The sequence below is a fragment of the Aquarana catesbeiana genome, linkage group LG02 (genome assembly GCF_042186555.1).
Source record: "Aquarana catesbeiana isolate 2022-GZ linkage group LG02, ASM4218655v1, whole genome shotgun sequence".
Lineage (NCBI taxonomy): Eukaryota > Metazoa > Chordata > Amphibia > Anura > Ranidae > Aquarana > Aquarana catesbeiana.
Genome location: NC_133325.1, coordinates 379,000,346 through 379,019,152, shown reverse-complemented (window position 1 = coordinate 379,019,152; position 18,807 = coordinate 379,000,346). Strand labels below are relative to the sequence as shown.

At 41.9% G+C, this 18,807-nt stretch overlaps 1 protein-coding gene across 1 annotated transcript in view; it reads left to right on the top strand.

Annotated features, from left to right (window-relative positions):
* Positions 1-1,638: 1,638 nt before the first annotated feature.
* Positions 1,639-18,807, top strand: part of NXN (nucleoredoxin) — a 223,449-nt gene continuing 206,280 nt past the window's right edge. The window contains exon 1 of the mRNA XM_073615136.1: positions 1,639-2,153. Coding sequence (XP_073471237.1) covers positions 1,818-2,153 — 336 coding nt within the window. The 5' untranslated portion in view covers positions 1,639-1,817. The remainder of the gene's footprint in view (positions 2,154-18,807) is intronic.

Genomic DNA, 18,807 nt, shown 5'->3' with positions numbered 1-18,807 from the left:
GGGCCAGGACACCCGTAGATAGTTGCAAACTCAATTGGCAGACTCCGAGACTTCAATAGGAAGACAATCATGCAGGGAAAGGCCCCAGCAAGAAGCCACATCTGCACTTGCAGGAATGCTGTCTCCTATGGTAACAGTCCTTTAACAGTTCCTAACTCAAACATAACAGTTCTTTCAGCTCCACTACAACTGCTCCTTGCAGTTCTTCAATACTGAGCTCCTGGTCTCTCACTAGACCCTCTGATTCACTGACTATGAAACCCTTGAGCTCCTCTAAGGTTTGCGGTGGTATCTCCTCAAGCGTCACCCCCTCTTCTCTGCTGGGTCCCTAGCTTGGCACTCCAGATACTTCTCAAGCTTCACCCCTGCTAACCGGCTCAGTCCCTGGCTTGACACACAAGGCTGCTCTGCAAGTGTCTCCTCCACTGGTTGGGTCCCTGACTTGATCACCGCCTGAAGTTTCCCGATTCTCCACCGTGCCCTTTCGGTGAGAATGTGGTTCCAGTACTTGCTTTAGTTACTCAATGTGGTTCCTGGTAAAGGCAATGGTCTCTTCGTGGCGACAGCTTCCCTTCTATCTCCAACCACTGACAGGTTCTCTGGCCTGCAGAACCGTCACTTCTGGTTGGACTGCAAACCGCAGTCCCAACCCTGCGCTGCTCTCCTACTTCTGGATAGGCCCTCACACAGCCTAGTAGCCAGATGCCCCCAAGATAAGCCCAATCTCTAGCCTAGCAGCCCGGGGCAGATGACACACGTCCACCCAGACGGCCATCCGGGTGGCACAGAACACCGATCACCTGACCTCACCCGAATATATAGGCTCTCCCAGCAGGCCAAGGGATTCAAGAAAACCCCTGCCCATTGGCTGAGATACCCATATACCTATAACTTGAACTTGGGTTGCCTTTCTCGTATCTAGTACCACCAAGTGCCTGGCCACATAGTGGTTGAAGAGAAAAGTGCAACAAGGCCAAACTTAGGGAGAATTCAATAGATCCCTACTCTTGGCAAGCAAATTTGTGAGGAGCTCCCTGACTAAACTCCAGGGTGCTACAAATATTTGCTATTGTCTTCCTTTTTCTCCTCCCAGCCAATTAGGAAGTGGGATCTGAGACCCGATTGGCCGGGAGTCCTAAGTCCTGATTGAAGCCGCGACCTGGATGGGGTAAGTATTGGGCTGGTGGAGGGCCTGGCAGCTGATCGACCAATCGAGCCAAGAGGGGGGGGGGATCAAGCGAGGGATGGGGGTGGTTGGCTGGCTGGGGGCCACATGCTGCCCCCCAAGAAAATTAAGCACCAGCCGCCAATGGTTATAACCCTTCCTTATTCTATCCAAAATGAAGAAAAAAAAACATTTTGCTATAGTTACTACTTTAATACCAATGGTTGTAGTCTAGTTCTATATATTTATTATTTTGGGGTGCCGCTTTATGTTGTGGAATGTGTCATTAGATGGAATTCCATAAAACAATGAAGGAATGTTGAGATAGAGATGGGGAGTCTCTTCTGATATTCCAGTTTTATTCCCGTGTTTATGAATAGCAGTGGCCCACTTCTCACACCCAGTTCTCCCCCCATGGCACCCAGGTGGCACTCTCTCCCACACACACACACATAGCCCCCTTGGTCTCCTCCCCCTCTCTCCCTGTGCCCATGTGCAGCCGGCTCTGTCGGCCGCAGCCAATCGGCGGAGTGCAGCCCGGACTCCGGCGCAGCTCGTGTAGCGCACGCGGCTCGTCCCCTCCCGGCCGCCGGGGAGCGCGTCTGTGAAGCCCGAGCCTGTCCAGGAGCCATAGCGGGGAGGGCCGAGCAGAATGTCGGGACCGCAAGGGGAGAAGCGGGGCGGCGGCGGCGGCGGCGAGTCTGGGCTGCTGCTGGAACTGCTGGGGGAGAAGCTGGTGACGGCGGAACGGGAGGAGGTGGACGTACAGTCTCTGTGCTCCCGGGTCACTCTCATAGGGCTGCTGTTCGGCTGTGGGGTGAGCGCCCCTTGTCAGCAGCTGCTACCCGGCCTTACTGACTTCTACTGCAAGACACGGGAGCGCCTGGAGATCGTCTTCATCTCTTCAGACCCCGATCAGAAGAAATGGCAGCTCTTCCTCAAGGACATGCCCTGGCTGGCACTGCCCTACCAGGAGAAACACAAGAAGGTGAGGAGGACTTGGGGGGAGACTGCCATTGTTACCGAGCCTGGCTGTACTGTGTGCAAGGGGTGGGGGGGCACCCTTTGATTGGTACAGGTGCACCATCTCACCATAGACACCCACCACCATCTCCACAACTCATCCTGCACCTGGCATGGTGAGCAAAGATCTATGGGAGTCATCATTCATGGGATCCCTTTTATTAGGACTTCACAATCCTATATTCCTATGATACAAAAGAGGGAGGATCTTGTTTATCACTGTTAGGCAATGCTATTCTAGAACCATGATAGGATTGCAGTTTCATCTCTCTGCCATAGGATCATCTGATGCTCAGTAAGCTGTGTATTCCTTCCTTGGGGATTGAAAAACCCAACACATAAAAACATGTATTCTAGTGGCTACATTAATGCTCAATGTGTATCTGAGAGCTTGATTTTTGACAAAGTGTCTTTTAACCTTACCGGGGATAATGTAGTATAAACTTTTGTATGTTTGTTATATGCTGCAACCAGTTTTGGAAGTAGTCAGCAAAGGGTCAGTGCATGAACCATTTTCTAGACCACCCACCCCTTTCTTCCCTTTTTAATTTACATGCCAAGTACAAACACTGTACATTCACTGTGTACAGATAGATGTAGATAGCCTTTAGGATGCCCTCTGAACCCTCTCATGGTCCATAGATAAATAGATGTAGGCGAAGAGCAGTTGGGATGTGCCATGAACTCACAGTCAATAGATAGAGGAAGGTGGGAAGCAGCCTTTGGGATGCTCTCCAAACTCTCTGTCAGTCCATAGATAAATAGATGTAGGCGAGGAGCAGTTGGGATGCACCCTGAACTCTCTCACAGTCCTCAGATAGATGTAGGTGGGGAACAGCCTTTGGGATGCTCTCCAAACTCTCTCTCTGTCCATGGATAATTAGATGTAGGAGGTGAAGAGCAGCCTTTTGGATGCACCTTGGGTTTTCTCAAAGTCCATAGGTAGATAGATGTTGGGGAAGGGTAGCTTTTGGGATGCTCTCCAAACTCTATCATAGTCCATGGATGCACTTTGAGCACTCTCACAGTTCATAGATGTTGGGGAAGGGAAGCCCTTGGGGTACTCTCCAAAGTTATCACAGTCTATAAATAGATGTAGGTAAAGGGAATCTTTTTTGAGATGCTCCCTGAAATCTCTCACAGTCCATAGCTTGATAGATGTAGGTGAAAAGCAGCCTTTGAGATGCTCTCCAAACTCCATCACCAATAGATATAGGTGAAGGCTAAACTCTCTTGTGACCAATAGACAAGTAGAAGTAGGTAAAAAGTAGCCTTTGAGATGCTCTCTGAACTTTTTTTTTCATGGTCCATAAATATTAGGAAAGAGTAGTCTTTGGGATGCTCTTTAAACCCTATCACAGTCTTTAAGTAGATATAGATGAAGAGGTTCCTTTGGGATGCTGTCTGAACTATCTGGTGGTCCATAGACAGATAGAGATAGGTAAAAAGTAGCCTTTGGGATGCCCCCTGAACTTTCTCACGGTCCATAGATAAATAGATGTAGGTAAACGGCAGTTGAGATGGTCTCCAAACTCTCTCTCTTAGTCCAAAGATAAATAGGTGTAGGTGAAAAGCAACCTTCTGAATGCACTTTGAGCTCACTCACAGTCCATAGATGGATAAATGTTGGGAAAGGTTAGCTTTTGGGATGCTCTCAAAACTCTGTCATATTTTATAAATAGATGTAGGTGAAAAGCAGTCTTTGGGATGCTCTCCAAAATCTATCACCAATCATAGATCGATATAGATGAAGAGAATCCTTTGGGATGCCCTCTGAACGCTCTCATTGGCTAGAGAAAAATACACTAGGTAAAAAGTAGCCTCTGGGATGGTCTCAGAACTTTTTGTGGTCCATAAATATGGGAAAAGAGTAGCCTTTGGGATGCTCTCTAAAATCTATCTTTAGATAGCTGTAGGTGAAGAAATTCTTTTGGGATGCTCTCTGAACTCTCTTGTGGTTCATAGACAAATAGATACAGGTAAAAATAGCCTTTGGAATGCTCTCTGCACTTTTTTGTGATCCATAGATTTTGGGTAAGAGTAGCCTTTGAGATGCTCTCCAATCTCTATTACAGGCTATGGATTGATAGATGTAGGTGAAGAGAATCATTTGGGATGCTGTCTGAACTCTCTTGTGGTCCATAGATATAGGTGTGGGTGAAAAATAGCCTTTGGGATGCTCTCTGAACGCTCAAGGTCCATAGATAGATTTTTTGAAATAGTAGCATTTGGGATGTTCTCAAAACACTCTCAAAGTCCATAGATAAATGGATGTAGATGAAAAGTATCTTTTGAGTTGCTGTCTGAATTCTCTCACGGTCCATATATAGACAGCTCTAGGGGAAAGAGCCTTTTGGATACTCTACAGACTCATCACTATCCGTAATGTGTAACTGTTGTCATACAGAGAACACCATAAGAAAATGGAAAATCAGTTATGTATACCAACACATTTGGCAGCAAGGAAAGGTGGTGTCCTCTGTAAAACATAATTTTTGTAAACCAATGGAAGAGTTGGGGTATTGTGAGGCATGGCTTCTGCTTCTCACCTACCCTACATGTGAGCATGTCCTGCCGCTAAACCCAGAGGGCCCTCAAGCAGCTGCACAGCACCTAAGTGTGACTTAGCCTGTGTATACATAGTTCTTGCAGACCTAAAGATAAGATATGCTGTAAATGTGGTAGGGACAGTGAACACGTTTTAATATTGCTTAAGAGATAAAGGTGTTTACTGTAAGAGCCTTATTCCAAATGCAGTCATTGTAGTAAAGTAATCAGAATATTCAGTTGGTAGGCAATTTACTGCATCATACATGATTTATTTATTTTGTGTGTGTGTGTACATTCTGCATTGCCATTGCATATACGGAATAAGCCTTAGAACATGTAAACCTTTACGATTAAAGCTGAGCGCGTTATGAAAAGAATGCTTAGGCAAGATTATCCTTTTTCTTTTTTTTTTTTTTTTTTTATGTGTATATTGAATTGATCAGTAGTTATAAGCTGCTGAAGTTATATACAAAGTTTTTAGCTTTTCCTCTGAAGAGTGAGATTGGCCTTGCCTTCTCTCACACCTCCTATTGGTCCATCAATATGCCTATCATAATAAAGGACAAGTAAGGAGGCGTGAATGGGGTGGGGCAGACTTAGTTTTTATAGGAAAAATTGGGATTTACATAACGCTGCATCTGTGGATCATTTTGACAGGTAACCTCTGCTCACATATTTTCTAATCCTGCTCCGTTTTAGTTGTCTGGGTGTCTGACTGGTTTATCTCCTGAGTTTCCTTTATCAATCAAATTCTTCCTTCTAATGCAGGGTAGACAGCTTATGCATGAATCTGAGTAGTTAGTATGGGAATGCAAACAGTAACAGTCAATTTATACAAGAGATACTTGGTATTTTTTTTTTTTTTTGTTTGTTTTATGTGAAGTAGCAAATTCTCTACAGAATGTTGATATTATTCAAGTGCAACAGGCAGCTCAATTGTACACATGTATGTAGAGATACTTACCCAGTATTTTAATGAAAGTTTCACTTTTGACTATTCATTGTAGACAGCTTGGCAAAGTTTTTCACAGTTTGTGTAGCGCTGACATCCCATGCAGTGTTTCACAGATTTCATAGAACTCTAACAAACTGATAATAGCATAGGGCAGTAAACATACAGTCATTCAGGTTTCAGGGGACCGAGGTCACATCAGTGAAAGGTGAGCTGGTATTGGTTGCTTTGGGTTAGTGAATTCTGCCCTTAAAATTGACAGAGCACCAAGCTTATTTTTAAGTGCTATTTTTTTTTAGTTGTACGAGATCCTTTCAGATTGTTGTATGTAGTGGGAAAATGGAAATTGTGGGTTTGTTAAACCTGGGTCACAATGTGCTGGAAAATGTAAATTGTGGTAATGCTAACAGAGGGTGTTCGTGTTTGTAGTTTGGTTTAAAAACATGCCCACATTGCCTGCTAAACAAGAAACATCCACTTTTCTTGTTACTGTTATTTCTGGAGGTTACCATTGTGCAATTTATTGGATTTGTTGAGTAACATTGAGAGGATGTTTAAAAAAAGTTTTGGCCTTTGTATGAATATTACGCCTCAAATAAGGTTAAAAGCAATGTGTTGGGTGTGTGTAAATGAAGAATAGGAAACAAAGCTAAAAAAATGGAAAAACTTCATGTCAACATTAGGGAAATTGAACATATGTAAAAATGTGATGTTAAAGTGGTTGTAAGCCTTGGGCAAGAAATACGAATAAAGCATATCCCTCTATAGTGTGTCTCAGTCTAGCGCGCTAAGTGTGATTTCTGTCTGCTGCTCCGTTCCTCTGCTATCAGCATGAATCACTTCTGACAAGTTTTCCTGACACCGAGAGAAAATAGGTGACAGGGGAGGGACCTCCAACTGATTGACAACCTCAGCTCTGCTCCTGTGTGCTGTGTGAATGGGTGTGTGTCCCTTCCCTCCAATCAGCTTTCCGACATCTGCAGAGTGCAATTTTAGCTCTCGCCCTCCTTTTTTTCTGAACTTTCAGACAAGCTGTATAAATTTAGCACTTTGGCAGTAGAGAAGAAAAGACTGCAGATTTGTTTCATCTCTGTGTATCACCTAAGGCCAGTCACTTCACTGGGCATATGTAAGGGTTTACAACCAATTTCAGTCTTGTAATCAGCCATATCTTACCCTTTTTCTAACAGCTGACAAGATATAATTCAAGAATTTGGATGACTGCAGAGCAGTGCAAGTTTGATTTAAAGAGCTTGTAAACCTCCCTTTGTAAGTTGTACCTACAGGTAAACCTAGAAAAACCACAAGGTTTGTGCCAAAACTCACCAGTGTCCAAACACTGCAAAGCTCAATGTATGAGCAAATGCAGCGTCCCAAATGTTTGTTGACTCATCTGTATAGGTGCGGTCCAAGTAACTCAAATTGGCATATAGAAAGGATTGTGGGCTCTGTGACTGGCTGGAGCCGCATGATGTCACTCCCATGCATGCATGAATAGCACGGGCGGCCATTCCTTCAGAATGCATGCACCAGTTATATCAGCGCAGTAAGCAGTAAATATTGCACTATTGTTGAGTGGGAGAATAATTTTTGTATACCACCAAATACATACTGGTATTTTTATACATTCAATTTGGTGGATTACAGACATCCCAGGCTTGTATGTGAAATTTGTATGCATGTGCTGTGCAGTTGCTACCACTATAGACAACGCTGTCTTTTTATCTAGGCCAGGTCATGGTGGTGGGTGATTTTACCAAGTCTGTTGTTTTTCAAATAATTGTTATTAAACCAATGTTTTAAGCTGCACGGTCCATTCGTGACTTCCTTTTTTGGGGGACTGTACCCCACAATCCTTTCTATAAGGCTTACCTATAAGTACTGTAAATATCTCACAGACGTGCGCCATTTAGGAGATATTTACTTGTTGCACTGATGATGTCATTGGCGCATGTGCTCTGAAAGAATGACCATTTATTCAGGTGAGTGTGTCGTGGTGGGCAGCTCGCATGCATGGGAGTGATGTCATACGGCTCCAGCCAGTCACAGAGCCTGAGTCTGGCCCCACTTTGCAAGGATATCGAATTTGTGTGAGCCGTGGCGTAGTGGGGGCTGGAGGTCATCCCTTGAGCCACATTACTGAGAGATCATCATCCTCATCTTCTGTTCCAGTGTGGTGAGTGGGCCCAGTCTTATAGACACTGTGTATAGACATTATTGTTTCTGCACTCGTTACCATCTTTAGTTCAAGGATCTGTTCAGCATATCATAGACACTATACACAGACATCTATGCCATCCGTTGTTCTGCTGTTACTTGTAGTTCCACAGAATTTAACATCATCAAGTCAGTGATCACTGAATTCAATTACAATTCCAATTTGCACATGAATATTGTCTGCTGATTATACACCATCTATTGGATCAGTTATTCTGTTTCACCATTCAATATTCTTTGCATGCCATTAAATACCTTAGAGCTAGAGAGCTAGCTGAAGATTTATCAGATTGCCACACAGCAACACTGGACTATGTTCACCTTTCTCCCCACTTCAGGGAATTGCTTTGCTGAAGCTTGTAAAGCTGAAGTTCACCAAGAACTCTCTATAAGAGCAGGTTGAATTGTATTACAGTTCCTGTTTGCTGAAATTGTGCTGATTTCCCATTTATGTGGGAGGGGGCAGTAGAGAAGGGTCTGACAATCATAATAGTCATTCCTCTACTCTCCTGTAGCCTACTCACATAGACATTATATGCACTTATTTGAGTATAGGAAATATAGTGTTCCTTGTTTGAATCTTGGAGGTGATAGTTATTTTGCTACCAATAATATCCTTAGTAAAACAATCCTTTTGAGGCGTAAACTCAGGTTGGTTCTTAGATTTTTGTCCTATTCATTTCATTGAGTAAACTATTTCTGATTTAGTGATTTCTGGTGCATTTCCTTTATTGCTGCTGTTCTATAAGGGAAAATGTTTGAACCCAGGGTATCAGAGGGGGCTGAGGACTCACAGAGGTGTTCTCTGAATGAGGTGGCGATTGCAATGTCACTGCCCTGCCTTTCCATTTGGTCAAACCAGAGAACGCCTTGTGCTTATTAAGAAAAATGCAAGGTTTTATTTGAATTGCAGTGCTGAAGGAGTGACCTCCTGGAAGTAATTTACAGGGGGCAGCCACTCAGCACTAGAACTAGTGACTACTACAGTGATTTTTTGCTTCCAGAGTGATTCATGTCCCACAGGTGTGGCATATGCATACTTACGGTGGTCTGAGCTGGTCGCATGTAACTCTGCAATAATATCCATACCTGGAGTTCGGCTTAAAAATAAATGAATGTGACCCCCAGCTGTTCTCTAGTTTATACACTATACTTCCCTACCTAATTTTGCTGCTAAATACATCAGGAAATGTTTTATGGCCCCTTTCCCTGGGATTAAATACAGTAAATTACGAGTTCTAAAGTGCTATAATCTTTTTTCTGACGTTAAAGTGGATGTAAACCCGAAATTTTTTTTTATTTTTTTATTTTTTTTATGTTTTTAATCATACTGTAGAGTATAAGATTTCCTATCATTTGAGCCCAGTCTTGCCACACAGAGTTAGTTCATCTCTGAGCAATCCTCTTTTATTGTTCAGTGAGATAAATCTTCACAAACTGAGAAAAACTTTGTCAAATCCTCCCCCTTGCTGTGAGTGACAGGTGATTTACATCTCGTGCATTAGCCTAAGACATGCATTATTTTTTAATTCCCTCCCCCACTCCTTTCTTCAGCAGCTCTGCAAGGATTGGCTGTTCCACACCTCACCATGATTTGGCATGCTGAAGTCATGTGGTTACTTTCCTGTCTTTTCACTGGATGTTAGAGATCATAGCAGAAGTTCAGTGTTAGAAATACACAGGAGAAATGCATATTGATAAGGGGAATGTAGAGGTAGGCGGGTCTACTGACATCACAACTCCACCCACCGAGCTCCAGACAACAGACCCACCCACAGAATCTGCAGTTTTTCGGGTCTAATAACAGACAGAGGGGAGACATTTGACAGGTAAAGATACAAGCAGGAGGCATGTATATCCTTATAGATAACCCCTATGGCAGTAGTTTAGAAAGGATGACATTGGGTTTACATCCACTTTGAGTAGGGATAGCCCTCAGTAGACACAACATGGCCCACTTGAAGATTCAGTTCTCTTGTTTGGTTTTCTGTTTTATCTGAGTTTGACCTGTCTGCCTTAAAGAATCCAGTAAAGTGGTATAATCCTGATACAAAGCACTGATAATGTTTTTCAAGTTAAAGCGGGGGTCCACCTATCTATCGTTTTTTTTTTTTTTTTTTTTTTTTTTTTTGAGTTCATTCACAAACTTTTCTTCTCAGCATTACATACTCACATATTGTGTGTAATATGTCCGCCTGTGTCAGATTTTGTCGGAAAGAATAACTTATATTATTCACTGCAGGCGGTTTCCATCTTCATTGTGGGCATTTGAAGCCCAGAAGCATTTATTTCCTGGATGTGGTGAATGCTGTGCTCCTAGCATTCACTGCTCATTCCCGCACATGCTCAGTGGCATCCTGGGAAGCCTGAGACTAGCTCCCAGGAGTCTGGGAGAGGCTAGAAACATGCCTACTCCCACGGGAGGAGAACCAGGAAGTGCAAAGAAGAATAGAAAAATAAAAGGTAATTACGGCGATTTTTTTTTTTTTTTTTTTAAACGGCATGTCAGCATCTAGGCAAGGAAGAGAATACATACAGATATTGTTCAAAATTTGGGTGGAACTCCGCTTTAAGGAATTCCAAAGTTCCACAGTGTGGTATGCTACATGCCATTGCTGTTATGAAAACTCTGCTGCACAAGAACAGTAGATGAATGACACCCTCCAGCAATAGAACTCTAAGCTAGGTTCATGCTGCTGTGATCAGATTTTGATCTGACTTTCAGTACGATTAGGTAGTACAACTTGGATGAGGTTTGCATATTCCGTAGGGCCATAATTACCCACCACAGTAGCACAAGAAACGTTTCCAAAATCACCCCATGCTGAGTTGCACTAATGTGAATAGACACCATTGAAAACCATGTGATTTCCATTGTCATGCGAGTCAAGTCGCATCTGAAATCGCACTAGTGTGAATGGAGCTTAACAGGTGATGCAAAGCTTATTTTTTTTACTGCTATGCAATATTTAAGCAGCATTTGGTAGTGGTTTGATGTAAGTATTTTTGTTCTCGCTTTAGATTCACTGTCCGGTTTGTTTATCATCAGGTGGGCATGTATATTTTTCTATTGGTTTGCATGTGTGCCTGGCTGTAGGTCTGCTTTAGTTTCATTCTTCTGAACAGTGTGTCATCTATTTAGGAATCTGTAAAACTGTATCAATGAAATAGTGTCCATATGGCACACTTGTGCTTTGAAACAAGGTTTGCTTCTTGTTGTGTAATGACCAACATATTTTGACATCAGCAGGTGTCTGCTGGAATGCCACTGCTCAGTAAATATCAGTTTGTATTCTCAAGTGTACAGCAATTAATTGGTGACGGTGACAAAACATGGGTGTTTTAACAGAGGATAGAAATCATTCTGCACCTCATAATGTGTCTTTTCTTGTAGTTAAGTAAAAGGTAGATGTTTTGGAGCATGCTAATTCATGCACAAATATGAAAAAAATGCACATATGTTCCCAGATCAGGTGGTACATCCATTGGATTGGATTTTGTGTTTTAGTATAGGTTGGCGTGCTATCCTGAGGTGTTGCTAGGTATAATCATTTTATGGCGCAAGTCCAGACACAAATAAAATCCTCTGAAAACTGCTGATGCAGCTCAGAAAACTTTGCCTTCTTGCTGATGTATATCAATCGTCAAACCCTTTTTCTTAGTATGGGAGGGTGATTTTAAAGGCTAAAATTGTATTTTTTTTTTTAATTTAAAATAAAAAAGAGGGTATACTTACCTGCTCTGTGCAGTGGTATTTCACAGAACGGTTCCTTACCTCCTCTTCTAGAATCCCCCACTGACACTGTCTGCTTATCCCTTCTCCTGATGCCTCCTTAGCAAGCTGTGTGCGATGGGGACACCCTTGTTGGTGCATTTCCAACCATGCTGTGTGCATCCACAGACACACACAGTACTGGTAAGCCATACGCCTGCTCTCTCTTCATAAGAGTTTGACATGAGCTGTGCTGTAGCCTGGGGGCACTGAACTGGTGACAGGAGGCAAATAAGTGTTTAGGGATGAGGAGACAATGGGGGCAGGGAATACATTAAGGTAAAAAAAATGGTTCTAAAATCAGTAATTTTTTTGCCATTTATGTCTCGGGAAGATTTCCATTCATTCCCTGTCTGGCAGACTCCACTGGAAGTGACAGAATATCTTTCCAATGTGAGGAATTTCGATTTTTTTTTTTTTTATTACCGGAAGTGTCCTCATTTGATGTTTTCCCCTCTATTTCTGTTCTGGTGGCAACGCAAATTTATGGATTTACCTTCACTTTCTAAGTGATCAGGACAGACAGAGTGAATATCTCAGACACAGACAGCAATAAAAACCGGACACAGGTTCTGTCTCCTCACTGCTCTATCCAAATCTAGTAACATAATGCAAGTTTTATATCATTTTCCCATAGCCACAGAGAGAAAACCCATTGGAAGAACTGTGATTAGGACTATTGAGTTATTTAGTGTTGTTCAGTCACCCCTCCTACTTCTATCTTATTCATATGTCATCATTCAAGGGCCAATTCACACCAGAACACAGTGTGGGAAAGGCTCACATTTCCAGCAATGCATCCAATATGCACTGGCTTTGTGATCTGCTGCGTATGCTAATACATTGTTAATGGTGCCTCCTCAAACGCAGTGAGTTTGTGGGCACCAAATTGCATGGTATCACAGTACCCTGCAACTTGATGTGGTGCCATTTTCAAAAGTATTGCATGCAATATTTTTTGTGCAATGTGCAGCCCATTCAAATGAATAGGCTGGGAAATTGCACTGCAGGGGAACACACAGGAATGCGGAGTGTGTTCCTGTGCATTTCTGGTTTGAACTGGCCCTTTAATGTAATCATTTGATCACTTTTTGTAGACTGCTATGGATGTGGAGCAGCATATAAACATTTTCTGAATCACCAGTGATATCCATAACAGGGGGTTGCATCGTGGATTTGTATAGTTAGACTAAGAAGAGTTTAGAATCCCTAATCTCACTGGCTGCATGTCTGGCAAATGTGCCGATAATCCCCATGTGTGCAGGTGACTCCTAGAGGTGGCTATACACATTACAGTCTAATTGTACATTGTACAAACCCTGTACAATTGCATTTAAATTTACCTCAACTATATAATATAAAGACAAACCTATACAATCCAATCAATTTCTATCCAATTGCATAAATCCTTTACATAGTTGTTTGTAGATCTAAAGGAGATTGTACAATCAGATTGTATGGTGTATGTTCTGTTTAACCACTTGCTGCCCGCCCACAGTCATATGATGGCGGGACGGTGCAGCTGTTATCCTGGGCCGCCGTCATATGACGGCGCTGCCTTCCAGGATCCCTAGGGGGTGCGCGTGCCCGCCGCGTCACTTGGGTCCCGGTGCGCGTGCCCGGCGGCCACGATGTCCGCCGGGCACCCGCGATTGCCCGGTAACCGAGCAGGACCGTGGATCTGTGTGTGTAAACGCACAGATCCACGTCCTGTCAGATGGGAGAAGACCGATGGTGTGTTCCTTGTACAGAGGAACACCGATCGGTCTCCTCCCCTTGTGAATCCCCTCCCCCCACAGTTAGAATCACTCCTTAGGAACACATTTAACCCTACAGCGCCCCCTCCTGGGTAACCCCTTCATTGCCAGTCACATTTATACAGTAATCAATGCATTTTTATAGCACGGATCGCTGTATAAATTTGAATGGTCCCAAAAATGTGTCAAAATTGTCCGATGTGTCCGCCGCAATATCGCAGTCACGATAAAAAGATTGCCACCATTACTAGTAAAAAAAAAAATAATAAAAATGCTATAAATCTATCCCCTTATTTTGTAGACGCTATAACTTTTGCGCAAACCAATAAATATACGCTTATTGCGATATTTTTTACCAAAAATATGTAGAAGAATACATATCGGTCTAAACTGAGGAAAAAATTTGTTTAAAAAAAAAAATTTGTATATTATAGCAAAAATAATATTGTGGTTTTTTTTTTTCAAACTTGTCACTCTTGTTTTGTTTATAGCGCAAGAAATAAAAACCGCAGAGGTGATCAAATACCACCAAAAGAAAGCTCTATTAGTGGGGGAAAAAAATGATAAAAATTTCATTTGTGTACAGTGTTGTATGACCGTGCAATTGTTATTCAAATGTGACAGCGCTGAAAGCTGAAAATTGGCTTGGGCAGGAAGGGGGGTGAAAATGCCCTGTATTGAAGTGGTTAAAGTAGATCAGTCTCCTGATCCATTCACCTTTCTCTTTTTAGAAAGTAATGGCTCAATCTATACATGACATTTAGGTTAATTTGAAATAGACAGTTACTAAATTAACAAGCTGAATACACTACTGGTTAGGTAAAAATGCCTAACATCCATTTTTAGGGGACAATAAAAGTCGCCTCTAAAATAATTCAGTTTTCAAAGGAAATTTAAGGCAAAAGCAAATAAAAAAAAAAAGTAGTTCTGTGGCTTATAATTTAATACATGATCCTTTGGACAGACTTTTAAATGCTATATTTCTCATATACATTTGTAGAAATTGAGAGGAGGTTCTCTAAAGTTGGGTACATATAACATACATTTAATACACCCATTGCTTTGAATCAGAGGCTGAAGCTGGCCATACACTGTGTGAATTTGCTCAGTACGACAAATGTCAATCGTTCAATTGACTTTTTTCAAAGGATCTTGCTGGAACATGTTTGTTTGGACAGCAGCTGGATCTAGTTAGATGCAGCCACTGTTCAGGTAATTTGACAGCTAACAGGGCCGGCTGTCAAAATACAGTGTTTGCAGTGGGAGATTTGTTCATCGCATATATAGTGAGAATGTAGAACCTGCAGTCTGAAGGTAACCAAAAAAAAAAAAAAAAAGTCTTTGTATGACCAGCTTTAAGTTTTAGCACAAAAAGAATTGATTTGTTTGAAAAATGTGTCTGTGGTGAAGTGAATAACAAAAGACATTTGTCCTGAGCTAGGGACTGCAAACTGTGCTTTACGATGGCTACTGTAAGTTGCCATTGTTTACTTTGAGGAGGCCAGCTATACATGGAAAAAATTCCAAATATGTGACAGAAGATGTGAGCACAGGTTTTTAGAGCAGAAACATTAATAAAGAAGTTAATCCTAGTGCATGGTTTATTTTTGTAAAGTGGTAAGACATTTTGAGATTTTGTCCTAACATAGAACCAGGTGCAGATAAAACAATCTAGGCCACCCATCCTGCAATTTTAACCACTTTGATGCCTTATAGATCCTGGGTTGTCTTAAAAGAAAGTGGAGCTGTAACTCATAGATACCAGATTCAAGCTGTCCATTGTAGGTTGGGAACGGAAGAATCTGGTTGGTCTAGTACTGTATTGTACTATAATCATATGGCCGTTACAAATCACTTAATCCTGTTAGGAATTTGATTTCCTTAATCAGATTTGTGCAGTGTTGTTAGGGTGTGCCTAGTAATTTCATCTAGTTTGTTAGTGTGTATGTGTGTGTATGTGTATATATGTGTATGTGTGTTATATATAAAAATGTAGCACTAATTTTATCAGAAACTTCATGTTGAAAAATCTCTTTCAGGACCTTCTACAAGAGATAGTTTGCCAGTTGGTCTGGTGGTAAAGTAGACGCTCTTCTGAGGTCCAGACATCATGCTAAATGAGTAAGGTCTGCAAATCTTGGCAATAATACAGGATAGCACATAGCCAGCAAGCAGAGAATCTTCTAAATTGTTATGCATAGACACAATGGAAAGGAGATTGTGTACTTTTCAGATTACCTAAAGTTAATTCTCTGTAAATGCCATCAAATTGTATTTAGTGGATTGAAAATGTGAAGCAGGTAGATAATGATAAAATTATAAAACCAGATATAAGAACGGCACAGTTCTAGGCTAGTATTTCAGCTCTTTCTTCACTTCAGGGTTCCCAGAAAATCACACTTGACTTTTTGATGACAGGGCCCAGTGCTGACCTCCTACAGTTTTACGCTGTGTTGCTTTTTACTTTGTCACAAAGCAATTGCTTTGTTCCTAGCGTTTCAGCCTCTGTGGTCTCTTTGTAACGTTGTAACTGGATTTTATGGTTACTTGACATCAACAGTTATTTTAGGATAAGTCTGTTCCTTTCAGCTTAACCAAGGCACATTTACTTAGGCTCAAGCCTGCTGGAAGCAGTGTTTTTGGTTTGTGATAAGAAAACATTTTATAGTTTGTCAAAAAAGGCAAGAACAATAGTCTTGTATAATAATGCAAAGTATCAAATGTGGAAAATAAAAATGCAGCTAAAAATATCTAATGCAGTGTTGTGGGTATCAAGTTTGGGTGGAAGACAACGCTGGACTGCTACCGCTGGAGGCTGCATGGCAGCAGATTACACTGTGGAGAGTATAGACTTGCTTCCAATGGATTATATCCCAATTGTAGGTGGTAATCCCAATTGTAGGTGGTAGATGATGGACTCCGTTGGGGTCTAGGGCTGCTATCTTTCTGATAATGACAATGGTGGCGTTACAGCAGAAAACATTTGGATGATTAGAGAGGGCTCCCTTTATAATTTTTATGTTTGTTTTATTGAAGATAAATGTATACAAGTAGAGCCAACTCTTTTTGGGGAAATTGCCACATCCTTCTTTAGGGCTAGTATATAGAGAGAAACATACATGGTAAAAATTCATAGCCAGTCCATAGGATTTGTACAAAGTGCAAAGCAAAAATCTGTGTTATATATTGTTCAAGACAAAGTAGACACTTCCCTCTGTCTCTAAAAACATAATGAAAAACATTGGGAATGGTATATAAAATAAAAACATATCCACATTGAACTATAAATAATACAAGTCGAAAAACAAAGAGAACAAAAAACAAAAAAGAACAAAGAGTAAATAAGTCATCAGTAATAATAAAAGCAATGTACAAGTATACTAAATAATAAAGCCTTAATGCAGTGATGTGAAAGTTGGTTTACAGAGATACTGCATTCCCCTTCTTGAGTGTTCTCTCATTCTTTTAGGATAACTTTTTTAGGGGCAGTCGCACCAATCGCTGCAGCAGCTGGTGTGAACCAAGCTCTTAAAGGGGTTGTAAACCCTCCCTTTTGTTATTTTTATAAAAAAAAAAAAATGCCTATACTTACCTGCTCTGTGCAGTCACTTTGCACAGAGCAGCCCTAATCCTCCTCTTCTTGGGTGCCCCATGCCCCTCCTCTTCATTAGGTCCCCCAGGGAAAGCAGCTTTCCCTGGGGTCACCCATGCAGGCTCACTCCTGAGTCCCGCTGCTGCATTTATTGACACAGACAGCAGGACTCGGCCCCACTGCCATGTCACTGGATTTCATTGACAGCAGTGGGAGCCAATGGCTCCCGCTGCTATAAGTCTGTCCAATGAGGAAAGAGCCAGAGGGTGGAGCCGCTGCGCTCGTGCACATCTCTGGCTTGGGTAAGAAAAAGGGGGTATCGGGGGGGAGCTGCAGCACAGGTTTTTCAAATTAATACATAGAATGCATTAAGGTGAAAAACCTTGAGGCTTTACAACCACTCGCTCGGGTCCTGTGCGGGTTCCCGCATCGTATAGGACTTGCAGATAGTTCACACTGCTTTACATTGACACCCCACTGCAGGTGTCAGTGTAAAGTTAATGACCCCCCCCCAAATCGGTTCGCAGATCACAGTGCGAACTGTGAAATCGGACAGGAATCGGATCACATGCGTGTGATTCGATTCCAGTGCGGACCAAAAAAAGGTTTTCTGCACCATTTTGGTCCGAATGCAAATTCAGTCATACAAACTGTGTGTGGCCAAATTTGCATCGCACAGACATCGCATGTGATGTGCACAGCACAACAGATTCTCTTTTATGTACCCCGAATGCTGTTGTCATGAAATCAGCAGCAGAAATGTTTTTTTTTTTAGTTAATGTGACTGCCTGTAATGCGGTGCATCCGAATTAATTTTTTTTTTTTTTTTTTTTTTTTAAGAAAAGGTGAAATCTGAGACAGGAAAAGTAGGTGAACATAGAAAACAGATTTTTTTCTTTCATCTACTCTGTCCCAGTCAACCCTAACTAAATGAACAGCAAAAAAGAGAAATGCAACAGGTGCTACACATTTCCTTGACGCCGGTGTTTCGTCAGATTTTGTAATGGAAGTGACGTTCCATCGCCGCCATCTTGCTATACCCCGCACTCATCCACAGTAAGAAACCATTGAGAGGGTGGCAAGCGGACATCTTGTTACACCCACCGGAGTCTTGCATTTCACACTTATTTTTAACAGTAAATTGAGTTTATATAGTGAAATACAGTATTTAAAAAGCCGTCTGATTGTTTAGATGTTATATTTTAAAAGCAGCGGCGTGCCTGCCTGAGCTCACAGGTTTGCTAATCTGACAGAACAGCGCTGCTTTGAAAAATCTACATCAAAATCGTGAGATGGATTTCAAAATGCTGATTTTCACTATATAAGCTGAGTTTACTGTTAAAAATAAGTGTGAAATGCAAGACTCCGGTGGGTGTAACAAGATGTCTGCTTTCCCCCTTCTCAGTGTATCCTTACTGTGGACGAGTGTGGGATGTAGCAAGATGGCGGCGACGGAACGTCCCTTCCATTTCAAAATCTGATGAAATGCCTGGTTTCTCTGACTCGGTAAGGATTGTTCTCTTATCTGGGCTGCTCTTTCTTGTTTTTGATCACCTTAATTTTATAAAACCTACACAGAGGTAAGATGGGGCTGTGAACAGTCAGCAAAGTCTAAGGTGTAACACTGTAATAGAAGCTGTTTGACGATTATATTGCTCTGTGACTGAACAGTAGAAAATTGCTACATTCACACTGAATTTACCATAAAACTTTCAAATGTGCCTGAAATTTGGCAGCAGGTTGTTTATCTTACCCGGTTAGCAAACTTCCTCATGACAA